General features: G+C 51.1%; 1 protein-coding gene across 3 annotated transcripts in view; it reads right to left on the reverse strand.

Moving 5' to 3' along the window:
• The window catches only part of AXIN2 (axin 2), a 51526-nt gene that overhangs the window by 13911 nt on the left and 10463 nt on the right, over positions 1–27152 (reverse strand). For 2 of the 3 annotated variants that reach the window (XM_068210016.1, XM_068210014.1), the window contains exons 1-3: positions 10701–10934; positions 8753–9683; positions 2795–2935 (exon numbers count right to left, since the gene is read on the reverse strand). In XM_068210016.1, coding sequence (XP_068066117.1) covers positions 2795–2935; positions 8753–9576 — 965 coding nt within the window. In that variant the 5' untranslated portion in view covers positions 9577–9683; positions 10701–10934. Of the gene's footprint in view, positions 1–2794; positions 2936–8752; positions 9684–10700; positions 10935–27152 lie in introns of those variants that run through there. The other variant, XM_068210015.1, reaches the window with a different exon arrangement.

Raw genomic sequence — 27152 nt, forward strand, 5'->3', positions numbered from 1 at the left:
CAGATGGATGGAGCTGGAGCCACCAGCAAGAGATATGGGGGGCAGGAGGAGCCCTAATGCTGAGCAGGGGAAAGTACCTTGGAAATGAAAGGGCTGAACTTGGCCTGAGGTTTTGGGGCAGGCCAAGGGTTAACCCCAGCTCTCCAGGTGCCACCTCTCCCCCTGCTCCAACAGCCAACACTTGTACTCACTTTCTTGGCTACTAAAAGCTGCGGGCTGAAGAGCTACAGAGTTGAGGCACTAAATAGTAGAGTTTAATTATAAACATTTCAGCTAACCAGGCTGGGGCTAAGCCAATCTGTTTCTGGGGGAAACACTAGTTTGAAGTCTTCTACCCAGTCAGCTGCCATTTAAGCTGAGCCAATTATCTTAGCCTTTTGACTCAGATGTGCCTGACCTAACCTGAATGTAGTTTTACTGCTGCTTTGAAATATCAGACTCATGCGCATATGCATTCACTCCCATCTTCATTTGGCAACGGCTCTGAAACAAGCCTCTGATCTTGCCAACATCAAAAGCCTGGTTTGTAAGATAAGGTAATATTTGAAGTTTGCTCAGCAGCATTCCCCTGTGTCCAAAGTAAATCCATAAATAAGATATAAGCAAATAGAAAAAAAAAAATCCCCTTTCCTCCCCCCCCCCCCCCCCCAAATCAAGAAATCAAGAAATGGAAATAGAAATTTGCATGATGCTTTGTGGCTATTATACAAAATATATAGGGACAGACCAATCCCTGGCTTCTGGAATAAAATAAAAAAGGCAGATTACTCATTATTTGGAGATTTCTCCTAATCCCAGTGCAGTTCAGACTTAAGATTTATTTGAAAAAAAAGCTCCAAACTCACTTTACTGCTGTGTCTGACAGACTTTTCCAGAACAAGTTTTTCCTCTTCAGTTGATACCAATATGAGCCAAAAGAACTAATTTGCATTCACACTGCTGGAACAGAACAAGGCCCCCCGTTCCAGGGGGATAAAACCTGACAGCACCTGGGCTCAGCCAGGGTGGGTCTGTGCCCCCAGCACGCCCCCACCACCTCCAGCTTCCAGCAGAGCCACTGCCAGGAGCGCCCAAAAATCCCAGCTGTTCTAGAGATGCTGGCAGCAGCCCTCCTCCTCTGCAAAGGAAGTTTTACAGCAGCCTCAACTTTAAGCCCAGCCTCCAGAAGTGCCAGTTTACCTCTCCCAGCTGCAGAAAGCCACCCGTTGCCAGCCCCAGGGCCGGAGCGTGGCGCAGGAAATCTGCCCCTCTGCCACCCCCCAGCCCGGAGCTGCGGGCAGTTTAATCAGCCAAGCTTCCCCAAACTCTCACAGCCTGCGCGGGCCATTGTTACTGCAGGAAAAAACAGGCAGCTCCTTTCAGGCGCTGCTTTATGGGGAGCTCCTATTCACTTGTTCAAGCAAATTTCAAAGCGGGCTGCTGCCCTCTCATCCCCGCTAAGCTCCCCTGGACTAACAATGGGCTGAAAGCGATTCAGTTAAGCCTTTCATCCACCATGCACTTTATTTCTCACTCAGTGCTCTCATCTGTATAAGGCCTACAATTGGCATTGCTGTGAAGAGAGGGTATAATCCTAGCCCTGTGAATCCCAAGTGACCCTACACTGGTCCAGAAATGACTAACCCAATGAATGCTCTGTTGACACATGATCACATACAACCAGAGCCAGCAAGAAGAAATAAAGAAGTCACCCTATGATTCAGCTCTTTTATTTAATGCCAATATTGTTCAATAAGGGAATCTGCTGGGACAACAAACTATTTTTTTTCCGTAATATCAGTTCAAAACACACATGTGCGTTAAAAAAAAAAAAAAGTAAAAAAGGGCTTTTTGTTTATGCATCGAGGATTTTTGGTAAATCCTGTTTTCCGTTGTGCATCTTCACGCATGTTGACTTCAAAAACCCAGCATGAAAATCTCTCTGAGGAGCACACAGGGACCACTGGACATGTCTGACAGAGACACTGAAGAAGTTTCAAGATGAAAGACCAGCAATGCAGCAGTCTGCTTACAGGTGGGCTCTTCTAGAGCACTTAAGTGAAGACCATGAAACACAAACAGCAACATCTGCCTTCTGCTCAGCTGAAGAAAATGGTCCTTAGGAGCACTAAGTGAGCCTCACTGTCCCCTCTACAGAAACAAAAGCACCATTTCTGTCCTGCTGGGAAAAGCAAACTGACAGTCAAACCTTGCTCCCAGCTGCACACTCCTCAGCAGCCAGAAGACAGATCCTGCCGTTCCTGGGCTCAGCCACAGCATCATCTCTCATGCCTGTATGCTCCTGAAACACCCACACCTGATCCACGCAGCTCCATCCAAATGGCTCTTTGAAGACTGCCCCAGCCACACTAGATGAGCAGCTATTTGCCCCTTCAGGTCACTGGCCCTATTAATGTACATTCTGACACTAATGACGAACGTTAATTACAGAAAGTACTTCCTACAGGAAGTAATCTCCTCTTTGATGACTGATAACTAGTTAAGGAAGCCTGGCCTTAAGACAAAGGCTCAGGGAGATTCATTCACTCCTTGGGTTAGTCAGGCAGCACCATGAGGCAGGGCAGAACATGTTTGCTCAGCTGCAGTTGCAAAATGGCAAGAGAGGGATTCATTATTTCCCTGCATCCGATACCTGCAGCGACGGCGCGAGAGAGCGAGCGAGAGGCTGCCATGCCCTGGTTGGGGCACACACCCCCTTTGGGTCGAGCAGGGTGATGCCCATCACTCCCCTAAGCCCCACACAGCTGATTTGCAGGTGTCCCATCCCAAAATGTGGCCAGCACCAGGTACTCACACACTGCTGTCCGTCATCGACATGGAGTCGTCCGTCAGGGCATCGCTGGAGATTTCGCTGTCGTTGGCGCTGGTGGCCGGCGCAAAGACATAGCCCGAGTTCACGTGGTAGGGGTTAACGGGGTCGTTCCTCTTGAAGGACCTGGCACAGGCAGAACAGGAACCCAGTTACCACACAGTCCTGGGCTTCGTGGCAGCACCATCCTCATGGGAACCACGCTCAACCGCTCCAGAACCAACCAACCATCCGCTGCTCAGACCTCAGCCAGCACACCGCCTAAACCAGGACACTCCATCTAAACAGACCCAGACACAACCTTAAAGACTTTTAGTGTCTTCTAAAGGGCTCTAGAAAATCCCAGGAAGTGCCTCTGCATCCTTTGATACCCAGAAAAACTCAGTCCTTAAGGCTTGACACTGCACTGCTGAGGTCAGCAGGAGTTCTGCTGTTGGCACCAGCAGGGAAAAGCCCAAGGAGTTCACAGCTCAAGTCCCACTGAAAGTCACAAGAAACCAGCCAACAATGCTTAGCTCTACTTTGAAGACAAGGGTTAGGATCCCTTTGGAAGCACAAGTTATTGGTGCCTCTGTTGCCTGAACCAGGAGAACTGCCTGGAACTATAGGGGCAGGACCCCCATGTGCCAGAGGCACAGGGCAGGGCTGAGATCCGCTGTCCCAGGCCTGGCCTCCCAAGGATGGATGCACTATAAAAACACACACCAAAAAGCCCAGCTTTTAGGAGAACCTCCTACTGGTGTTTTTTGGCGTAGAGCTGGGTGGGGAAGAGGAGGATGGACTGGAGATGTGAGGAGAGGCCAGCACATTTGTATTAATGGGCACGTGGGTTACTGACCTCAACACCTCCTCACTCAGAAAAGCAAACCCAAAGTCCAGCCTGGATGTTTGAGCTGAGCACCCCAGAGCAGCTCTGTGAAGAATTCACAGGCTGTGATGGAGCAGGGCCAGGTCACCATGGCAGGGTCACTGCATGGGCATCCCCCTGCCCGCTGCCTCCACCACTCCAACTTCCCAGCCAGGACCAATATACATATCCTGGCAGGTGATAAGGGGATTATGCAGGGAGGTTTGGAAGCTGCATGTTAAGGTGCACACATTTTGTTCCTCTTCCAGGGCAAGATGGGGTTGTTAAGCTTCTGCCTTTGTATATCAAAGCAAAAGGCCTTGTCATCTGATAAGGACTGCTGATTTTAATAATTAGGGCCACTTACCCAGGACTTGGGGGCCTAAGGAATGTGCCAGCAGGCTCAGCAGGTTTTTTCTAATGGGCTTTCCATCTCCCTGCCCCCCTGGGGCTGGAGGGACCAGCTGGGTTGAAGTGACAGCAACATCCTCCCACTGCCCCCCCTCAATCTCCGTCCTCATCCCTGTGCCCCCATCACCCCATCCCTCCTCCCCCAGCACCAAATCAGGAGCCTCGGCGAGGCTTAAGTTTTTAAAAAATAAGGGAAAGTGGAAAAAAAAATGGAAAAAAGGAGGAGGAAGGCTGGTGGGGAAGATGGGCCTCTCCGGTATGAGCAGTGTGGGGCTGGCTGCAGGCAGGTATTCAGCCCAGCCGGGGCTGCATTCCTTTCCAAGGAGGCCAAGGCATTTCTGATGGGGAGATCAAGATGTTAAAAAATATATAACTGGGAAGAAGAAGAAGGGAAAAAAATGAGATAGTAAGGAATGCCACAGGAAAGAAGTTAAATCTTCAAAGACAAATTAATTCCACATGTGGGTGAAAGCAAAGTTATCCTGCTGCTACTACAAGAAAGTCCCTCTAAAAACCATGGAGTCTTCTACTCTGGATCAGGGGGATGTGCAGTCCCAGAGACCCTTCCTAGGGCCCTGGTGGGCTTTTGGGTCAACGTGTAAGGGATGCAGCTCTTCCTACTCTTTGATTTGAAACCATCTCAGCACCTTAGAGTGCATCTGAGGACCACAAGGCTCAGGATGCTCCACGAGGCTCAGGGGTGCAGGTGCTCCCCAGCACAGCACCAGCACCTTGCTGGGAGGTGTCTGTCACCCCTGTCACACCCGGGGGGTGGATTTGCCATGCTGTTCTCACAGGAGGATCCCTGCAAAGCTGAGCTGGGGGCGGAGGCAGCAGGTCCCTGTGGGTATGGCACAGGGAGAGGGAGGTGTGTCCAAACATATTATTAGAGAAAGTGGCCGGAACTAACTCATCTTCCCAGCAGCACTGCAGCATCAGTCACCTACCAACACCTCGTGGACAAGAAAAAAAATAATAACCCCTAAAGCTGACATACTTATAAAGTCCTCATCCCTGCTCCACATCCAATACCACCCCACAGAAATCTCCCCATCGTTTCAGAAAACCAGTGGGGGGCTGTTTTGCTACATTTAATGTTTTTGGATCTCCCCCCCCCCCTTTTTTAATTTGACCACCTTACTCCAGTAATTGCGCCCAGATGCATCAAGTTGCCTGCAAGGGTTTTAAATTCCAGGGAAAGCGGTGGTCTCCAGCCACAGATGCTGCACACACAAACAGCCCAGCTCCAAACTCAATATGCAAAGTGTTTTCAGCTGTCAGGTAGCAGTTGCTCTGGAGCTTCAAGGAGAATGTCTGATGTTTCTCAGCCTATTCTTATCTTGATGCGATGACACACAGCATGTAACTCTCTCTCTCTCTGCTATGTTAGGCAATGGCCATATCAGAGTATTATAATACCATGAAAATTTCAGAAGGGCTCCTGGTTATATCCCCTGTTATGAGGGTGCAGTTTCAGAGTGTGGGGGGTGTTTTTTTTTATTGTCAGATTGCTTTTAGAGATAAAAGCAATTGGGCAGGTTAAACTACAGACTTTTACAGAGAGAAAAACTGTACAAGGAGCAGTTGGAGGCAGCACTGAATCTCATTAAGTATTTTCTTGGGACAAACATCACTGGGCAACCATGGTTTTAAAAACATTAAAAAAAAAGGCAAAAAAACCCAAACATGTACAAACCTGAAAAAAAAAAGTATATTTTAACACAACTATGTTAATCACAGCTTCCACGCTCTAATTGTAGAACACTGCTTGGAGCATAGCTTTACAATGGCATCATTTACTTTGATAATTGAAGCCAAACTTGGTTCCAATAACTTCACACACAAGGAGCTGCACCAGCGGGTCCTTTCAAAGGCCAGGAAGCACTGGGAGCCGGCAGAAGGCCATCTGCAAGCCCCAGCCTTCCCCCAGCAAGGCCAGTCCCACTGATGTTAGAGCCTAATGGGAGGCAGATGAGTCCACCTTGGGCTGAGCAAGCCCACGTTCCCCCGGCGGCACAGCAAAGGAAGAGGCGCTCTCTGTGTACACAAAGTCGTGCGTGATAAATTTAGAAGCGCGTATAAATAATAGCTGGAATTCCTGGAGCATGGGGCCAGGTCCAGCACAGCAGCGTGGGGAGGCCAGTTTTAACCACACCACAGCCCAGAGGGGAGGGGAGTCGCCTGGGAGGACAAGAGGGAGGTCCTGTTTTTAAAATATTCCCTGTATTAGGGCTCCAGATACACAGCCAGCAGTTTGCAAGTGCCTGCTCCCCAGCCAGGTGCAAACTCTGTGTTTTCACTTGACTTCTCCTGTTCCTGTCCATCACTGGCACTGGGGCCAAACAAAGTCTCTCAGCCTGTCCGGTTCCTGCTGTCTCCCATTTGCCGTGGGTTTGGCCGTGACTCCGTGCCCTGGGCTTTGCAGGTGGTCTCCCCTGCGAGCACCAGGCTGGCCTGGCACCACTGTGCTCCACCGTCAGGTGGGCTCAGCCCAGGGCTCGGGGCTTTCGCTGGGATAATCACATTGAAACCCACCGAAGCGAATGGCCAGAGCCTGCACAGCCCTTCAAAACCAGAGCACACTGAGCAGAAATTCCTTAATTCCAACACACACATGAGGGAGGTGTGGTTTGGCCACTCACCAGGAAAGACTTTGTGCAAGCTTCAGCTCCAATCCTAGCCGCAATCCTAAATGCTGAGTGATGAGAGATAACCCATCCATATGCTCATCAGCTCTGAGCACATGCACGCACAAGTGGCTTCACAAATGGGAGGAACTGAGCAGCATCTCAGCTTGACCTCCCCTCTTTGCATTGAGATCTCTTGGCCCCGTGGAGAGCAAAAGCTCCTGGAAATTCAACAGAAGGTGATCAAAGCAAAACGCACTACCTAATGTCCTAGGAGGGCAGATCTGACATGTGAGGAGCAAGCTGCATTAATCCCTGGACAAAAAAGAAAAGAAAAGGGGGGGGTGGGTAGAGAAAAGGAAAAAAAGCCCAGCACTAATCAGGCAAGCAGCCACGGCACTGCAAGAGCTCTCCTGGACAAGGCACATGTGGGTTTAGCAGGGCCTGCAGCTCTGGTAGAACATACAGCCAAGCCCCTCCAGCTCTGAATCCCAACAAAGGCTCAGAGATAAAAGCATCAAACATCCCCCTCCTGGAAAGCCAGCGAAGGGCAGCAGTTCAAACCAAGTTCTGGAGAACAGCAGATGCTCAGGCAGAAACGCTGAGGCACGAGATGAGGATCCCAAAGCCCAAGTCCTCCACAGAGCAGCTGCCAGCGCTGCCCCCCGCAGCCCCCGGCAGGAGGGGTCCGGAGGCCACGCCGGGATGGAGAGCATCCCTTCTGTCCCCACGGCCAGCACCTCCATCCCGCCCCGCTGGCAGGACAGCCCCCGGCACAGCAGAGCACCGAGGCGGCTCTGGAGCACCCTCCGGGGCACGGGGGACCCTGACCCTGCCAGCGCCCCACGGCACCGGCAAGCCCGGCACAGCTGGAAGCTCTCCGGGGGCAGGAGAGGAGCGCTCCAGCAAAGCCTCCCCGGGAGAAGCCTGATGCCCTTTGATGTCCATGAATCACAGACACACTCTCAAAATTCCTGTAAACGAGATGTCAAACACTCACCATACCAACCCCCAGGCTGCCGGGCCGGCGGAGGAGAGCGCACATCTGCAGCAGAGCCCTCTCCTCTCAGCCCTGATTCAACAATCCACATTTATGGCAAGGGTGGGGAGAGGAAAGAATACATTTTCAGAGGATTATACAACTCATCATTTGCTCACAGTCTCTCTTTCCCATCCCCCCCCGTACTTCGAGATGGCTCTTGCTTTCCTCACGCTCACACCGCTGTGCCATCAACATTTCCAACAAAAGAGAAGGCTGTGGCAATGCAGATGCACCCCAGGACCAGGGCACAAGGACAGCCTGTCACCGCACAACATCCCCACATCCCCGTGGGGACAACCACCTCTTACCGAGCTTAACCCTGAGCTCACGGCCAACACGAGAGCACCAAAGATCTGCTACTCCACACCTGGAATGCCTCCACCACCTTAAACACTCAAATTTGAGGTATCCTCCTGTATGCACTGGCTCAAAACCGCCCTAGATGGCTCTGACATGACACCAACACCCCACGCCACGGAGAAGCTGCACATCACACACACACACAGAGTCAAAATAAAAGCAGATTCTGCCCAAGTTGCAGAGTTTGATGCAGTCAGTGCACACATTTCCTCTTCCACGACCGCACAATTGCTTCCCACATAACCAACATCGTTAAACACCGGTTGATGGTGGAGTTGGGGAACTGGTAGGTTACATTATTCATGTGTCTCTGTGATCCACTCCACTACTGCTCTTAATAGGTTTGAAAGCTGAACCAATAATTAACGTATGTCCGGAGGACATAGTTGCTATGAAGTTTTTGATCTATAAAAGAACCGAAAGAGCCAATAGGGCTTCAGAGCACAGGATCCTGTTTTCCTCTGTAGAGGGGGAAAAACCCCACACTCAGACAACACCCCACAAATTCCAGTGTTTGGAGGTGTGGGGAAGCAGCTGTGCTCCCAGCCCTTCAGCAAGCCCTGCCTCCCCTCGATTCCCACCCCAACAGCCTTGTGAAAAACACTCTCAAAGTCCTTAAAGTTAAAACAAAGCACAATTTCCAGGGGTTCCCTTACCTGTATCCATTCTCGATCGTTTCCGTGGCTCTGACATTCGCTGTAACCCTCAACGTCTTGCTGGATAGTCCAACTACCGAAGGCAAGATTTTGTTTTTAAAGTCTGCACAGCTCCATTCCTCTTCTTCATTCAAGGTCGGGAGATAGCCACAGACAACTTTTAAGCTCCCCAGTCCATTGCTGTTCATGTAAGCGGGATTCTCTCCTCCACTCCGTACATATTCGAGGTATATATCAGAAGTTAAAAACATCTGGTAAGCATTTTCCTCCATCACAGTCTGAATCTCAGTCTGTGCCTGATCAAACATGATGGAATCTATCTGCTGCTTCTTGATGCTGTCCCTTATGTAGGTCTTGGTAGCAGGTTTGAGCTGCTTGGAGACGATGCTGTTGTTCTCGATGTACCTTTTGTAAATAGCTTTGGCTACTCGTAAAGTTTTGGTATCCTTAAGGTCCATCTGCCTGAAGCCATTGCAGGCAAACCAGAAGTCTAATGTATCCACACATTTTTCCCTTTCCAGAAAGGTCCGAAAAAGATAGGCACCATCTTGATCTCCCAACAGGGAATGCAAGGATTTGGTCCATCTGGCCAGAGGGGAGTCTGGGGACGCGCTGCCCTCCGGCTCCCCGAGTCCGTTCTCATTCCTCCGCGGGGCAGGAGGCACCGGCATGGCCTTGAAGCTTTGGCTTTTGGGGAGAAACGAGCTGGCGAGTTGCGGGCATGGTGCTTCTCCTTCCTCCCCCGGGACAGGGGGTCGGGGGGCGTCTTCCCTGAAGCTGCTGCTGGGGTCTGGGAGGTGGGCGAGGACCACGGCGCTGCTCATGGCTCCGGAGCTCGCTGGGGAGAGGGGCTCCCAGTTGCTTCAGGAGCTGCCTTGTGCCTCTGCCTGCCTCTGCCTAGAGTCAGCAGGGGATCCTCGGAGCCTCCTCTCTGCAAAGGGAGGGGAAAAAAAAAAAAAAAAAGAAAAAAAAAGTGGGGGGGGGGAAGAAAAAAGGAGTATTGATCTAATCAAAACCAGATCCTCCCAACATCAAAGGCAAAAAAGTAAACAGGCTTTTCAACTCCTCACAGTCAAAAAAAAAAAAAAAAAAAAAAAAGGAAGAAAGAAAAGGAGAGAGAGAGAGAGAGAGAGGGAGGGAGGCAGGGCAGAGGGAGCGCGGCTCTATCGCCAGCCCGATCGCGACTATCAGATCCGCTCCGCTGAACTCCCGGCGCACTTTTAGCGGGGCCGGGGCCGGCGCGGGGGTGTCAGCGCGGCCCCCCCGCAGCCCTGGGCAGCTCGGGGCGTCCCTGCCCCGGCATCTGGTTTCCATTTGCCCCTCACCCCAGCCCCGCTCCCCCCGCGCTGCCCGACCCGCGTGTGTCCCGAGTGTCCCCCCCACTCCTGCGAGAAGCGATGTTGGGGCGCTTCTCTGCGGGAGCCAGGCTGGAGCAGGGACCCCCCCTTCCCGAAAAACACCCCCGAGGGTGGGTTAAGGCGAGGCGGCCGTACCTGGGCGCTGCGGGGCATCCCGGGCCCCCCGCATCCCCCCTGGAGCCGAGGACAGCAACCCCGGCTCTGGAAAAGGGGCAAGAAATGGGAAGGGGGGGTCGGAGGGGGGCAACCCCCAGCCCCGGGCTTCCCGGCGTGCAAAGTAATAACGATAATAATAAAAACCTGCTCCAGAAATGGCGACGGGCTGGGAGGAGGGAGGTCGGAGGGGAAGGAAAGGGGGGAAAAAAGTCCGGAGCGACTTGGAGCCCTCCGAGTCGCGAGCAACAGCCGAGCCGCGGCGGGCACGGGCAGCGAGGAGGCTCCGCGCCCGCGGAGGGCGGCAGCGCGGGCACCCCACGGGAAAAAAAAAAAAAAAAAGAAAAATAATTTTAAGGGAATAACTGAAATTAGGAGAAAAAGCCGTATCTCAAGCAGAAGAAGCGGCGGCCGCCGCCCCCGAAGTTGCCACTCACCGCCGAGCCGGAGCTCGCTGCGCGCCCGCGGCCCCGCCGCTCCCCGCCGCCGGCAGCGCGCAGGCTGCACCCGCTCCCCCCGCCGGCCTTCCTCCTCCTCGCCTTCCTCCTCCTCCTCCTCTCCTCCCCGGCGGTGCAACCGCATCGGAGAGCATCGGGAAAGAGGGGGGTAAAGGGAGGGGGGGGCTGCGAGGGAAGGAGCCCACTGCGATCCGCGCCTCCCTCCTCTCCCTCCCTCCCCTGGTTATTTATTTTATTTATTTTAAATACAAAAGCGCAGGTCCCGCCCCCCCCTCCCTCCGCCCCCCGCCCCGGGCTCCCCCCGCAGCATCAAAGCGCAGCCCGGCGGAGCGGTCCTGCAAGGGCGGTAGCGCACTAAAAAAAAAAAAAAAAAAAAAAAAAATAGAGAGAGAAAAAGAGAAAAAGGCCCCAAAGAATTTAAAAAATTAAAAAGAGAGAGAGGGAGAAGCCAGAGGAGCACCCCTTGCTCGTCCCGGTGCTCCCACCCCCGGGGCATCCCCGGTGCGAGGCGTGCGCGGGGGCGGCTTCAGCGCGGGCGGGGGCGGGAGGAAGGGTGCGTAGGTGAGCGCTGGGGAGGAAAATCAAATTATTATATTTTTTGGGGGGCAGGAGTTATTTTTTGCGCCCTTCCCGCGGCATCCCGCGGCGGCTACAGAGTTGCCAGGACCTTATCAAAGGGAAGCGATCGCAGCCGCCGCTCCGCCGCCTTAAAGGCGCAGGCGCCCCTTTTCCTGCGCCGCCCCGCGCAGCGCCCGCGCAACCTCCGCGCATCTCCCGTCCCCTTCCCCAGCCCTCCGCAGCGCTGCAGGGCCGGGGCGACTCCCCGGCATTAAAAACTTTGCTAAAAGTTTTCATGTCAGGGAGAAAATGGGGTGGGTCCCGGTGTTATTATATATATACATATATATATATATATATATATATATATATATATATAATCCGCGAGCGAGCCTGTTTTCGCTCTGCAAGCTAATTAAACAATCCCTTATTGCAATAGAACTGTAGAACTGGCACAGCAGCCAAAGCCCGGCCGCAGTTGTGTTCCCATCTCCGGCCCCAGCTGTTAAATATTAACCAGGCACGGAATGGAGGGTTTGGAACTTCATACAAAAGGTTTTAATTAGGGGTTGGCCCCCAAACCTGCCCTCCAGATCCAAGGAGCCTCCTGCCCTCCTCCTCCTCAGCCTGCTCTGAGGCTGGACCCAGGGGCTCCACAGTTCCCCCATCAGGAGCTATCCCTCCACCTTGGTCCGGCTGGCAGAGCTGATGGGGTCCAGCTTGGCTTGGTTTTTATCATTATTATAGAATCACAGACTGGTTTGGGTTGGAGGGGACCTTAAGCCCATCCCATTCCACCCCCTGCCATAGGCAGCAACCCCTTCCATTGTCCCAGCTGCTCCAAGCCATGTCCAGCCTGGCCTTGGACACTGCCAGGGATCCAGGGGCAGCCACAGCTGCTCTGGGCACCTGCACCAGGGCTCCACCACCCTCACAGGGAAGCATTTCTTCCTAATAATCAATGTAACTCTGCCCTTAGTCAGTGTGCAGCCACTGCCCCTTGTCCTGTCACTCCAGGCAGGGCAGGTGGCAAAGCCTTTGGCCAAAGAAATGTCACCTTCCACGTTGGCTGTGCCTGAACATCATTAGGGCACGTCCTGGGAAATGCAAAGGCACGGTGAAGCCCCTCGCTGGCCCAGCCCTTGTCCCCAGGCCGTGGGGTCACACACTGCCCTGTCCCACATCCAGGGCACAGTCCAGAGCTGCCCATTCCAGCCAGCACAGACCCCAGAGCCCTGGAACTGGAGCCCAGATGGACCCTGCTCCCAGCACCACGGCAGTCCCAGTGCCTCACCCCTCTCCTCCTGCCCTGCAAAAGGAAATCCCAAGGGAAGGATGGGGAACGTGGGACAACAGCAGTGGGCACCCCGGGGATGCTCCAGTGCTGGTCCCAGGGACAGCCTGATCCTAAAACGAGGGTTCAGAAACCAGGATCAAACCACAGAGCTGTCCCTTTCCCTTCCCACCCTTCTCTGTAAGGAAGAGCTGCTGGTTTGCACCATCCCCAAACCCAGAGCTTGCATTCACGCCACGGCACAGAGCTCCCACTCCTCCTGCTCCAGGCCCTGCTCAGCCCCCTCTGCACCAGAACAAAAAGCAAACGGCCCAAGAGATTGAGTGTTGTGGTGGCCCTGGACGTGATGTCCTTTGAACCCACAATTTTGTCACCCACCCAATGGCTGAATCCATCTGGGAGCCTCACACAGCACCATGACCTGACCATGCCTGGACTCGGCAACCTGGACTGATAATGAAAGAATACAAGGGTGAATCTGTTGTTGCTGCCCAGTTACATGTTTTCCAGGCCTAGGAATGGGCACCACTGGACATGGAAAGCAAGTGTCCTGCCAAGCCCACGAGCTGAACAGTAAAAGGCACAACAAGCACATAACTGCTGTGCCTTTCAAGGCACAACAAGCAGTTATGAATTATTAGGATTATTAATATTTTTGCAGCTCATAATGCCAAATATCAACATGCCACGATACCAGATGCTACTGAGCCATACAACATGGTCCTTTCCTGGGAGAACAAACAGCCTGTATCCCTCTGGGCCCCTTGGGATGGTGACAGTGGTGTCACCTCCAGCCCAGGACCTCCAACCATGAGAAGGTGACTTGACCACCTCTTTCTCCTTACAACTTTCTTTGAAACAGTGTTGGATAAAAACCTCTCCGAGTCCCATTTACTGCTCCAGCACAGAAAATTAAGCCATTATAATGGAGGCCGAAAACCTCGGACTCGTTCCCTTTGGAAGAAAATCTCATTAAGTCTCATTCATCCTATTTCATAAAAATGTCATTTAACCGTGTGGTTCTCTCCAAATCCCGTTGTGCAATACCACCGCCGTGGGTGAGCAACCCAGGAACTCAGACAGGGACTTCATTCACCAGATTACGGGGACTGCACGCGCAGAGGAGCAGCCCGCTCAAACACCTGCCTGACTCACCACCCCCTTTGTGCCAGAGAGGGACACTGAGGGGACAAAACGAGGGGAGGGGGAACCCCTGGGGCCGTGGCTTTGTGTGGAGGTGCCCAGGGAGCAGCTTGTCCTGCCCAGAGCGGCGGTGGCCCCGTTCATGTTCTGCATGCCCAGTCAGGGAGTCTGTTTTCTCCTCCTGCCAACAGGGAAGAGTCGCGGATGCCTGGGATTTGAAAGCAATCCGGTGAACTAGGCAGGCGGTGGCAGGTACAGGAAGGTCTTCCAGAGTTTTCTTCATCTTTATCAGCTTCTGGAAGTCCTTGTTCGCAGATCTACAGGGAATCTCTGTGTTCAGGTAGCAGCTGCAGTCATCAAGAAAGCAGAGTATCTTTGAATTTCCTTCTGATTTTCCTGTCTAAACTTGAATCTGAATTCCCAGTTTGAGCAGAGGGGAAAATTAACTATTTATATTTTATTTGTTGGCCCTGCTCTACATCTGAGACAAAAACTCAGTCAAATGAGGGAGAAAAGGACTGCAAAAAGCTGTTTAAAGCAGTGTCCTCCAGCCGTGCTCAGCCCTCCTGGTGCCCAGCAAAGGCCAGACACAGCCTGTCCCCTCCTCTCTGCCTGCTGCTGTGTGTCATGTTCACAGGCAGCAAAGAAGCTTCAAGTCAGATTGTGGCACCAAAAAGGAATAATTTTAGATTAAAAGAATCAGTTCACAGTGAAGCTACACAATAAAGAGAAATTAATTTTTTTTCCTTTGAGCTTTTTTTAGAGCAGGTAGTAAAAAACAAAAAAGAAAAAAAAAAGTGGGAAAGAAAAAGGCAGAGGGGTCTTTAAGGCCTGGAGGGCTCTGGAAGCATTGCAGATGTGCCAGTCCACACTCCCTGGGCTCCTCCTGAGTGCACCCAGCTAACCTGGCTCCCGTGTGCCCACGAGGCAGGTGCTCTGCTGCAAAAGAGATGGCTCCGGGTTGTTGTCTTCCCACAGAACCTCAGCTCAGACACCAGCAGTGTGCAGGCTCTGGGGGCTGCACCAGGGCTGTTCTGTTGGTCCCTGTAAGGGGCTTTGTGGGGGTGACAGGAGACCAGGAGCTCAATCAAATCAAATCCAGCAGCCCCAGCACATCAGAGCAGTGGCCACACTGTGCTTGTCAGGAGCCACAAGTCCTAAACCAGGGGACAAAGTCAGAGTCCTTCCCTGTGCACAGGGACACACCGTGGGCCAGGGAACTGCCTTGCTCATGGGGAAACTCAAAAAACCCAGGAGATGCCACCACAGCCTTCCAGCCCCACCACAAGATGCCACCACAGCCTGTCCAGCCCAAGAGATGCCAGCACAGCCTGTCCAGCCCCACCAAGAGATGCCAGCACAGCCTGTCCAGCCCAAGAGATGCCACCACAGCCTGTCCAGCCCCACCACAAGATGCCACCACAGCCTGTCCAGCCCAAGAGATGCCACCACAGCCTGTCCAGCCCAAGAGATGCCAGCACAGCCTGTCCAGCCCCCACCATCAGGCCAGGGCACGGTGCTGCTGCCTGACCCCGACTCTGCTGATGCACCTTTGCTAAAACCACTGTAGGATCATTGAATCATAGAATCCCAGACTGGTTTGGGTTGGAAGGGACCTTAAAACTCATCCTGTTCCATGCCCCTGCCATGGCCAGGGACACCTTCCACTGGACCAGGTTGCTCCAAGCCCTGTCCAACCTGGTCTTGGACACTTCCAGGGAGTCAAAAGGACGTGGATGGAAAATAAATAGGAAACATGAAACAAGCATGCTGAGAGAGCTCCCTCCTCTCCATGCACAGCCCCCACTGGGGGTCAAATCCCCTCCAAGACTCCTCCAAGCCCTCCCCCCCTGCCCCCCACTCCATCCCTGTGCCTGCCCTTCCCTATTTACTCTTCCCACCTTGGGGATTTAGACCCCGAGCCAGAGTGGGCCAAGGGCTCGGGGTCTAAAAATCCCTTTCCCAGCAGGAAAACTGCCCAGAGCCCAGGGAGGTCCCACAGAGGGTAGGATCCAGCCCCACGAGTGTGGCTGATGTCACCCTCTGTCACCGCGCTCGCACTGGTGGTCACGTTGATAACGAGATCAAAGGCTTGGGACTATTTCAACAGAAGTGCTGGGAACAGCCTTGATCAAAATAAGAGGAAGACCCTGTATACAGAAGACATGAGAGGTTTGCAACCCACATGTGAACCTTTGAAGTTATTCTCTCTCTCTTTTTTTTTAATAAACTAGTTTAACATCATTAGTTTAAGAGGTATGAACCCGATGGGCTGTGTAATCTCCCCATATACTGCAGGCACAGGGTATTATCCTCACAATGACATGCTTTTCCAGTGGGGGGGAAGAGCACTGCCAGAGATACTCACAAATAAGACAAGAAAACACACAATTAGTTTTATGGGATTTGAAGTTCATTTCATAAACTGACACACTTTTGTTACCGACTATCGCCAGATAAGTCCGATACATTTTCTCTCCTATAATCCTTTTACCATTTCCATTCCCCCCTACAGACTCTTTTCCTTGATGTTTTGTTCAGTGCACTCCCTGCTATCTGCACACGCTTGCCCAGATTTTTCAGACTTGAAAGGGGCACCGTATCAGCATTAACCGTTCCAGGAGAGCTGATAAAACACACACGAGCACTTTGCTATCTATTAACATTTCTGAACTCCTTCCATCACCTGCACCGAGCAGTGATTGAAGAGAGGGTGGGAGCAAAAGAGGCAAACGAGGATATTTATGACCAGCTTCCCATGACTTATTTTTTCCACAACCCTTTCCTCACCATGCACAATGAGGCATCCTTCCTGTAACAAGGACAGCAGGGCTGCAAGATTCCCCATCCCTGGAAACGTCCAGGGCCAGATGGAATGGGGCTGGGAGCAACCTGGTTTAATGGAAGGTGTCCCTGCATATGGCCCTTGAATGCAACATTTAAATCCTCTTGGATTTTTTTTTTTTTGGTCAAATACAGATTTTTTTGATGGTAAATTGAGCACTGCTGTGGCTCCCAGAGATGTACCCATGCTGCCATGGCAGAACAATGAGTGTGGCTCTCTTGTCATGTCAATGATGACTCCTTAAAATCCTGTTCAGGGCCACATTCCTTGTTTTTTCACCTCTACTCACTGCTTCTGATAAAAAACGGTGGTTCTGGGTTTCATTAGCACAAGGTGCCAAGGAGAAGCTGGATCTGAAGTGGTTCAAAGCCCAATTTCTCCATGCTCTAATCCTGTGAGTGTTCATGAAGTGATTTTTAGACCCTCCACCACGCAAGCAATCAGCTCTACACAACGGCTTGTGAGTGTCCATCACCCTGAGGGGACAAACCGGACAGTGGGACAAACCCCTCCCTGAGCTTTTGCTAAAATCATCACCAGACACCATGCCTCTGGAGCCTGGAGCTTTATCTGCCCAAAAGGCTCAGATTTAAGGACTGCCCTTCCAGTCTGAGGTGGCTCAGCTCCACCTACACGTGCCCTCCTCCTTCCCACACCGCCCTTCTCAGGCATGTGAGGCGCAGCAGGAGGAACGTGGGGAGGTGACAGGAGCATCACTGCCAGCAGGGCCTGAAGGAGATTCCATTCCATTTTTTCATGGAAACAGGAACATTTTTTCCAGGCATGCTCAGGGAAGCCCTTCTCCTGCGTGCACAGAGGGGTGTCCTGGCTCTGGATGCTCCTGGAGGAGAACACGACTTGGGGCTGATGGTATCTTGGCCTGACTGCAGAGGAAGGGAAATATATGATGTGTTACCAGCCTGAACTGATGTGATTTGATTCTGCAATTTAATCTGGTTTGTTTTCTGGCTGGCTCCTATGGCTGTGTAAAAATGGCTCCTTGAAAACCCAACTAAGGATGAAGTGCACTCCCTGCAAATCTCAGCGAGGGAAGGAAATCCAAATGTTTTGAGTTTAACTATTAAACATAGTTTCCAGCTAGTGTGCTCAGAATTTGAAATTAAACAAATGAAAGAAACATGTTTCAATGGTTTTATGTAGGCAATAATGTCATTAACAGGAAATAAAGAAATTGGGCTTTGCAGCTGCAGCATGAAGTTTAACCCTTTGTGTGCAGCTCGGTGCCTGCTGGGCTGCCACAGCCCACTCCCACCCTGCCTGCTATTGTGCATCCCAAAAAAACTTCCTGGACCCGAATATCCTGATCCACACAGCCCTTAAAGCAGGATGGTAATGGAAAAAGCAGGAGGAGAGACAACAGTTAGGAGAGAACAGGCTTTTCTGACTAGTGGAAAACTTGCAGATCATAAAGTCAAATAAAACTTTTCACTTCCAGGGGTAAAAAAAAACCAAACCCAAGCCCTTTGTGCACGGTTATTTTTAGGTGTGCTGTCAAAGTTGAGTACCCTAAAATTATACCTGCTTTGGTTTGTTTCTGCCTGTCCATTCAATTCTCAGAATTAAGGACAGTGAAGGGTGTGAGATTCCAGCCCCCGTGGTGCTGTCAGGAGCTGGGTGATGCCTCTCAAAAGCTGGACCAGTCCTGAGGCCACAAAAGAAACATTAATTTTCTTAAGGATGCCTCTATTTCCAGGTGTGAAATGCAGGCTGGAGATAGGAGGCTTTGCATGGAGAAAGCCTCACCCCCACATCCTCAGGTCACCCCTCCTGAGCACCTGTGTCCAAACCAGCACCAAATTATTGGTGCCATTTCATCTAAAATCACATTTTACTGCTCCCTCTTCTCCCAGTTTATCTACATTTCCTTTTAGTAGACTGTATCTTCCTCTGCCAAAGCCCTATTGATTGTATGAAGAGGTGTTTTCTTCCACTGTGGGAACCTCCACCATAATCCTTAAATAATTAATATTGGCAGCTTTGTTTTCCCTTTTCATTAAAAGGAAGGGAAACTTGCTGAGTGTGAGGTCAGTCTCTCTCCTGACCAGACCCAAAAAGGCTGCTTGGACATACATTTCATTAATGATTTTTTTTCTTTTTACTATAAATCTTCATGCTGGGGGAGAGACCATCAAAATACTATTTTAATCTTTTTTCCTTTTGCTTTCTAATCCTTTCACAGAAGCCTGGAAATTACCCAGTATCCTTTCTGCCCATAAGAAACTGGGGGGACTGGGAACCTCATACTACTGAAACTCAGGAGAAACTGAAGTGTTATCAGACATATCCCCATTTCTGCATCCCCAGCCCCAAACCAGCTTCTGGGCTTTTCCCTCTTTTCCCAGCAGGCCTGAAATGAGAACACTTTGGTTTTTTTTTAATATTTGAAAACAATTCTAACTCAAATCTCCTGTTATCCTGAGAGCATAATCCAGGCTCTTTCACATCACAAATGAGAGTTCCACCCCTCCTTTTTTTGGTAGCATTCACAAGTGTCTGGATAATCATTTCCCCAGCACTCCTGTTCCTCCAAGAACCATTCCAGGGAACAAAACCCATCCCCAGGAGGATCCTCTGGCACTGAAGCAGATTCCTTGCTGTTATTCCCCTGGAAAAGGCCGGCACATCCCCTCCACACATCTAATCAAAGCCCTTCTAATCAAAGATGCAGATCAGCTCATTAATGATGATGCAGGGGGAGCCCCTGACAGGGGATGGTGACCATGGCAGGAAGCACTGAGGGGAGCAGGAGGTTGCTGTCACCTCCTAAGTCCCAGCTGCTGCTTCCTGAGATAAGTTTTGTTTGTAATGGGAACATTTCCACCTGGGGGAAGCCCTAAAAACTCCTAGAAAGCAGTAAAAGATGAAATCCTGCTGTGGGTGATGCAGAGGCAGGACAATCACGCTGCTGTGGTGTTTCACACCTCCAAGGGTCTATTCCCCTCTGTGCATGGAATGGAAATAAGAGCTTCAACTCAAGCCCCCTGCAAGCTGGAAGGAGAACACTTACCTCATCTCAACCATGGATGAAGGGGTTTGCTTGGGAATGGAAAAGAAAACCTTGGAAATCATGGAAATAACACTTTGGTTATGATCCCCATCCCATGCCTGGCTGCTCAAATTAGCTAAGAGCACTGCCATGATGTACCTCTCTCACTGAAGGTCATTGGGATGATGATCAGCTCCCAGGAAAATGGGGCACCTCCTGCTCCATGCTGGCCTGGGGGATGGCAGCAGCTCCAGTGGAACCAACTGGCCACAGGGGCAGCGATTTCTGAGCACACCTTGTGCAGGTCCAGCTGTGCAAGGCCTTGCCTTGGGCACCTGTAACATGTTTTAGTGCTGGGTTCCAGTTTTCCACCCTGTCTGATAATGGACTCAATGAAAGAAATGCTGAAATAGCTGATTTTTCTTCCAGCCATCACTTTAGACAATAAAATTAGATAAATTCCATAGATTTAAGCAATACACCATTGTCCCTTCATTACACAGGCACATGCCCAACCCAGGAACAGAGAGAACAGCTTATATTGAATTGATTTCAGTTCATGGAGAATGTAATATCAGAGGAGGCTCAAGACAGAGCTATTTAATACATTTAAAAGGATGTGGTTTCCACAAGCTCAGACACGCTGACATCTGCTCTTGAAGTGAACACGGATAATGAGGCTCTCCTGTGATACACCTGACACCAGCCAGCACTGGGAACGTGGATCTGTCACTCGTGGCTCCAAGTGAGATGAAAAAAACCCTGGGTCAGGGTCCTGGAGTTGGTCGCCAAGCCCTGGCCTTCAGCCTGAAAAGCCCCCGGTGCTCCAGCTGGGATGGCTCTGCACCTCCAGGCTGGAGCAGGGGGAGTCCTGAGCTGTGCCAGGAGGACCAGCCCATCCCTGGAAGTGTCCAAGGCCACGCTGGACAGGGTTTGGAGCACTCTGGGAGAGTGGAAGGTGGCCCTGCCCATGGCAGGGGGTGGAACGAGATGAGCTTTAAGGTTTCTTCCCATCCAAACCCTTCCATGGTTCTGTGAGCACTGGAGCAGCTGTAGTCACATCTGAGACACTGTTCAACACCCTGGAGTCAAACCCAGCCCTTTGTCCTGGAGTGCACTAAAATAATAACCTGCCTAATACTGCTATTACACCGATGCAAATCAGGAGGAAAGGATCACACCACTATAAAACCTGCTATGCACCAGTAAGAAAAAAATATTCCAAGTAACTTTTCTTCTCTTGATGACTTTACAGAGGCTGGGGAGATTCTCCCTGACCACCGAAGCTCCACAGAGCCTGGGCACCAGCTGAAGTGGCAGCAGCCCCTCTGCAGAGGGGAGCAGGGATGTGTTTTTTGGCAGCAGGGCCAGCCCGTTTCCTTGGGACACCCCCTTCATTGTGAATGCTTCAGGCATTAGCTCAGGGAACTCACCCAGCTAAAAATAACCCTTCCCGCACAAAAAATAGACAAAGAAAATGGCTATTTATACCCTGGATCAATTCCTGGGCTCACTCACCGTGTGGGCCCTGGGATGGCTGCACTGGGATCAGGCACAAGGAGCTGTGCAGCTGCACCAGCAAACCCAGCCCGGCGTGCCCACGGGCACCTCCTGGGCACAGAGGGCACTGACCCCATTTGGCTCAACATCCACAGATGACCTTTATTCCTGGGATTATCAGGGGCTGGAGAAGGGACAGCTAGGGGTGTTTTTATAATTTTCATTTTAGTCTCTGTGTTTTTGGTATATATTTTTTTTTGTTTGCCTCACCTGGCTGCCCTCCCAGCTGGGTCAGGGCTGTTCCTCTATGTGCTGTTCCAAAATTCTTGGGTTTAAATGCCACAAAAAGACAAAGGGCCTGCTCCAAATGTCCAAAGAGAAACAGAGGATCAGCCAAATAGTTTGATAAAACTCAGAGAGAATGATCCATCCTCATCTGCTTCAGCAGACAAGTTTAAATATGGATAAAGACAGTTGGAGTAGTATAGATGCATTTTTCCCCTTGTTGTTTTCTGTTTTGACTTCTTTGGGATCATTCAAAGGGAGGTTCAGGCTTTGATCTTCTCTATTGGCAATATTTTCTTCATCTAGGTTTTTATAGTTTGAGAAGAGATGTTACATGCTTGCAAGAGAGACTATCAATATGATGTGGGTCTGAACAAAAAACCTGGTGTCAGGTTCTCCATTTGGAGTGTTACCTCAAGCTTTGAAGTTTGTAATGATTCAAAAGCATCTAGAGCTGCTACAAATGTTAATAAAATTAAAGCCATCTGAAAGTGAGGCTTGCATGTGCCTTTGAAAGTAGGTCTGTGATCAGTTATTACCCTCAATTACCTTGTTGTCCACTCTTTTAGCTCGAGGTTAAACTCTTAACACTTTGCTTTGAAGTGGTTATCCTTTTATCTATGACCGGACTGAGGAATTTAAGGGCAATAATCAATGAGAGCTTCATAAGAATAAAGGGGAGACAAGGCAAGGAAAAGAGGTGTGAATGTGCCCTTAACGGCTGGTTGGGGGTTCGGGGAGCTGGGGGGACACCGAGCTCTGACAGAGCCTTGGGAAGAAAAGGAAAAGGAGAAAGGGGAAAAAAAAAAAAAAGAAGAAGAAGGAAATATGAAGAGGAAAAAAAGGGGGGAATGAAATTAAAAAAAAAAAAAGAAAAAAAAAAGAAAAAAAAAGAGGAGCCCAAGCAATTTCCAAATCACTGCTAAAAATAAAGCAAAAGCACCAGCCCGGGGTGGGGCTGGGCGTGGGGAGCACGGCGAGGTGAAGCCTCATCAAAGGCGAGAAGAGATACGAGTAAAGAACTGGCTTCATCAGCCTTTGATGTTCGCCAGGGCACCTCGCCCTGCACGGCCGGGACACGGGATGGGCGCCGGGCGCTGGGCTCCCTCCCCGGCCCCAGCAGTGACCCCCACCCCAAAACAAGGGGTCCCCAAGCCTTGGCACCGGGCGATCCCAGCATCTTCCTTCTCCGGAAGGATTCCATCTCACGTAGGATGCCCCAGAGGGAATCCTTCCTGCCCTTCCCTGGCAGCAGCAGCATCCCTGCCACCTGCACACCGCTGTCACCCAAGGGGTCCTTGGCCACCTGTCCCTGCTGCCAGCACCCACCACAAAGCCACCGTGGGACGCCGAGCCCCTTCTTGGAGGATGGCAAGCCCGGGGAAGGAGGCTCAGAGAATCCACCTGGCTATGTCGTGGTCCTGGTGACATCCTTGTCACACCCTGCATGGGCTCCAAGGTGTGACCCAGCCCTCTCCTCACAGAACCACAGCCAAGCTGCGCTTTCACCATCCGGGGAAAATCGGAGCAACACTCCCAGCCAACTCTTTTCCTTTAATTTTTTTAATCCGAGGTGCCTAAAGCGAGGTGTTGAAACGCATGTTGAGTGCACCTCGTTTGGCAGGGGACCAAGCCCACATGGCCTGGGTTTGTGAAGTCCTGAGCACAACCTCGGTGTGTGCTCAGCATCTCCCGAAAGCCTCGCACCGCCGCGCTTTGATCCCGCGCCAGCCTTCGGAGCTGCGTGTCTAATTTAAGGTGCTTGGGTTGGAAAATGTTGACAATTATTGTTACTCTAAAATTAAATCAGTGCTTAATTATCAAAATTGATGGTAACTTAGAGTGGCATTTTCAAGAGAGCCTCAGGGAGTCAGAAGGAGATTTTCAAAGGCGGTTGAATGTCTCAGGGCCATGTCTCCCTCTTCGTACCTGCACTTTCCTACTGACTGCTCCTGCTTCAGCACCTTTTTAAGGCCACCCGAGTTGTGCTGAGCTCTCTACCGAGATACTACAAGGTGGACCTGAAACCATGAGCACAGAGCAAAACCTCCAGCCCTCCAAATGCACTTGGCTAATTCACAGCAAAAAATCAATTGGCTTTGGGTGCCTAATTCTCCTATAATCCTTTAGATAATCCCAGCTTTAGGCTTTCAGATACCGATAAAAAACCAAACAAACCCCATAATACAAGAAATTTGTGCAAATAGAATAGGAAACCAACATATATTTCATATAACTTTCAGATACTCTGAACTTGATACGAAGTAGGTTGAGGACAATAGCAATAAAACATTGCTCAAGAGAGAGTAAAGGCACAAGACCGTGAAGCCCGAGGCTGAGAACAGAGTTTCGTAATTAAGTAGCCTCCAGACAACAATTGTCCTAGGCAGGCATTGCTCAAGGACCCAGCCATTATTGCTTTCATTATAATTTTTCAGGAGAGGATCTTTTTCTGGCCTGGCTCCACCTTCATTCAAAGCTCCCAGTGGCCCCAGCCACTAATGACAAAGCGTTGATTGAGAAATGCTAACGAAGCCTACACGGAGTGAGGGGTGGCTGTGGAGCAGGCACGTGGCACTGGGGGTCCAGAGCAGGGCTGGTCAAAGAGGTGACACCAGGCAGGGACATCAAACACCACATCTGGCATGAAGAAATGGAGAGAGGGAGGTCACGGCTGGTGGCCAGTGCACACCAAGGTGCTCGTGCTGCCACTGCCATGAGTGGGGGGTCACTTGCTGGTTCAGTGGGGTCCTGCTGGTCTTGTCCATCAAATCAGTGGAAAATGTGCTGACAGGAAAGGTTTTCCAAAGAAAACGGAGCCAACACAGAGAAAATCCTGATAAACCCTATATTGCAACTAAATAACCTTCTTTTTTAAACTCAGTACAACATGGGAGGTGTAGTTTTTACTCTGTGCATTTCACAGACCTAGATGGCAGGCGTCTCCCATGGAAACCTGGGCAAGGAGAGCATGGGGGAGTGGAGAAGCACACAGTCACCCCTCCATGTCACACCACCATGTCCACTACAGATCGCTGCTGCATCCCAGAATTCCCACATTCCGGGGTTTGGCTGAAACTGGCCCTGGAATTTCAGCTTTGCTATAGAGGGCAGGAAAAAAGCATGATTCAGAAACTCCTCTCTGCTTGTAGAACATTTTGATTTCCCATCAAAACTCCAATTTGACTGCAAAGATCCAGCTGATCGTCATTCCCCCAGCTGGTGCTGAGTGCACCCCACTGGAATGGCAAGATTAACTCCCTGACATTACCCTGAGCATGACTGTGCCTGTCTGCACTTAACTGCTGACCTATCTTAAACATCCCACTAATTAATATGCTGAACCAAGGTCATGTTCCAACACGGTCTCATTTTCCAGTGAAGGGAAGAGCCAAGAAGGATTAGGAACAAATGGGAACAGCCCGAGATGCTGCCTCGCACCCCGAGCCACGGCGGGTCATTGCTCCTCCACCTCAGAGCCCTCCATGCACGAACCCAGAGGACCAGGAGGGGCCCCTGTGCCAGCTAATTCCTGCCTAAACAGTAATCCCAAATTGTGGCAGCAAAGCCAGGGCTCAGCCACTCGCTCCTGCTCCAGCTGCTCTGATCTTTGGCCAGTTATCAGCACCTGGATGATCAGGGAAGAGGGAGGTGATCCAAGGAGGTAACAAAGGAATAAAGTTCTCCTTGTTCCTGTAAAAATGCAGGACAGACTGTCTGGGCTGGGTCAGGGCACAGCCCAGCTCCTGGGGAGCCTCCTCAGCTGCTGGAAACCCCGGCCCTGGGGAGCATGGGCTCATCCCATGGAGGGCTGGCCCCATCCCATAGGAGGGGATGGCTGCAGTGACACCCCCTCTTGCACTATGATTGTTACTTACTCAATTTTTTTTTTTTTTTTTTTTTTGCTTCTTATATGGAGGAACAGAGTCAAACACAGTAGAGAAAATCTCTTGGCTCTACATGATCCCAATCCCTCTGAAAGCAGCAGGGTGGCCAAGTACACTCCCCTGTGACCTCTGCTCCTGACACACACAGGGAATTTTATCTCCCAGGGGACCAGGAGTGACCCAGGCAAAGGCTGCACCCCACGGTGCCAGCAGCCCCAGAGCTGCTGCTGTGCTCACAGGTGGACAAAGCCCAACTCAGAACCTCCCCAGACGTAGGCAAACCTTCTGGGGTGGGGGGGGGGTCTGCTTTCTTAACCCTTTTGGGAAGGAGAGAACAGCATTACCAGAAGCCAATCTACCCAGGGGAGCAGTGCCTGGAGCCACAGGACCCCTCCCAGCCTCATCACACCTCCAGGAAGGGAGGTCAGTGCAGCAGCAATTTCCCCCAGCCAGACCAGAGTCATGGCTTGATGAAGAGGAATCAGGTTCTTTTAAGGCTTTAATTAATTTTCTGCTCTGCCCAAGATAAAGGGTCCTCTCCAGGGTCTCCTCTTGATGGTTTCCCCCAGCAGCATCCCTCATACCAGATCTTCCCTCTTTCTCCCTCCAGCAGGTTTAGAAGAGAAGGCAGATAACAGGAGAGCAACTCCTCATGTTTTACCCATTCCTGTAATGTATTGCCCCAAAACCCCTCCAGACGTACTGGGGCTGACTGGTCCTAATGGGAACTTCTCCTCACTCTGATCCACGACCCAACACCACTGCTCACACCAAATCTCCCACCTCAGGCGTGCCTGGGAAGGAGCAGGGGACGATGCCAGGCTCCTGCAGCACATCCCCCTGTCACAGAGGGGAGCCAGGGCAGGGTGAAATCCACATCTCTGGATCCCCCCGGAATGGCAGGGGGGAGGAGAGCCACGCCGCCCCTCGCGAGGCCACGGCGAGGTTTTGTGACTCCGGAGAGTTGGCAAATCCCCGGATGAAAGGGAAAATATGTTCATAATAAATAAGACTGAAGTAACACGTTGCGAAATATTTACTCCCTCGGAAAGGCGGCTGTTTGCTTTCAGTGGAGCTGCATCTGATCCTCTGCCAAGCGGGGCCGAGCGCCTGGAAAAGAGACTTTGCTGTGGTCAGCCAGGGAAAACCAGGTGCCCAGAAAGTGCAGGGACTGTGTGTGCACAGGCACACGTGAGCAGGGGAAGATGGGCACAGTCCCTAGAGTCCCCAGCTCCTGAGAGCCCCACAAACAGAGCAGAGCCAGCCTGGAGCTGAAGCTGGTTTTAATGCAGCTAATCAGATGTCAGCGTAGAGACTGAAGGAAGGAGAATAGAGGGGAGAAAAAAGAAAGAGGTGTTGATAAAATACTTGTTAGAAAGAAAATTGGATTAGTGGTGCCATTCTGGCCATGAAGTTCTTTGAGCCAGAGAAAAGAAATAATAATCTTGTTCTTTTTTTTTTCCCCTCCATCTCTCTGCAGCCCACTGAAGGCCTCACAGCCAAAACATCAGTCCTTCTAATCTTATTTTCTTTTTTCTAGCATGTATTTTATTAACCCCTTTTCTCATTTAACTGCTATGAATAGCTCAGTGGGTAACATCCTTCTTAGAAAGTGAAAACCTCCTTGGAGATGCGGTGCAAGGAGAGAAATGCAGACAAACTTCCAGCTCCTGCACTCAGAAGAAAAGCCCCCTCTGTAATCCCGTCTGGTGAATCCCAACATTGTACCCCAAGGTAACTGCCAGCTCCAGGTCCTCTCTTTGGAGAAGGAACAATCAGGGAATTTATCTGGACATGGCAGGAGATTGCTCCAGCTCTATAAACTCCGAGGATGTGGAGCAGAGATTAGAAAATAAATAAATGCCCATTCTGCTTCTTGGGAAAGTGCCTGTGTGTGTGTGAATGCACCTAG

This window comes from Anomalospiza imberbis, chromosome 19 (genome assembly GCF_031753505.1).
Source record: "Anomalospiza imberbis isolate Cuckoo-Finch-1a 21T00152 chromosome 19, ASM3175350v1, whole genome shotgun sequence".
NCBI lineage: Eukaryota > Metazoa > Chordata > Aves > Passeriformes > Viduidae > Anomalospiza > Anomalospiza imberbis.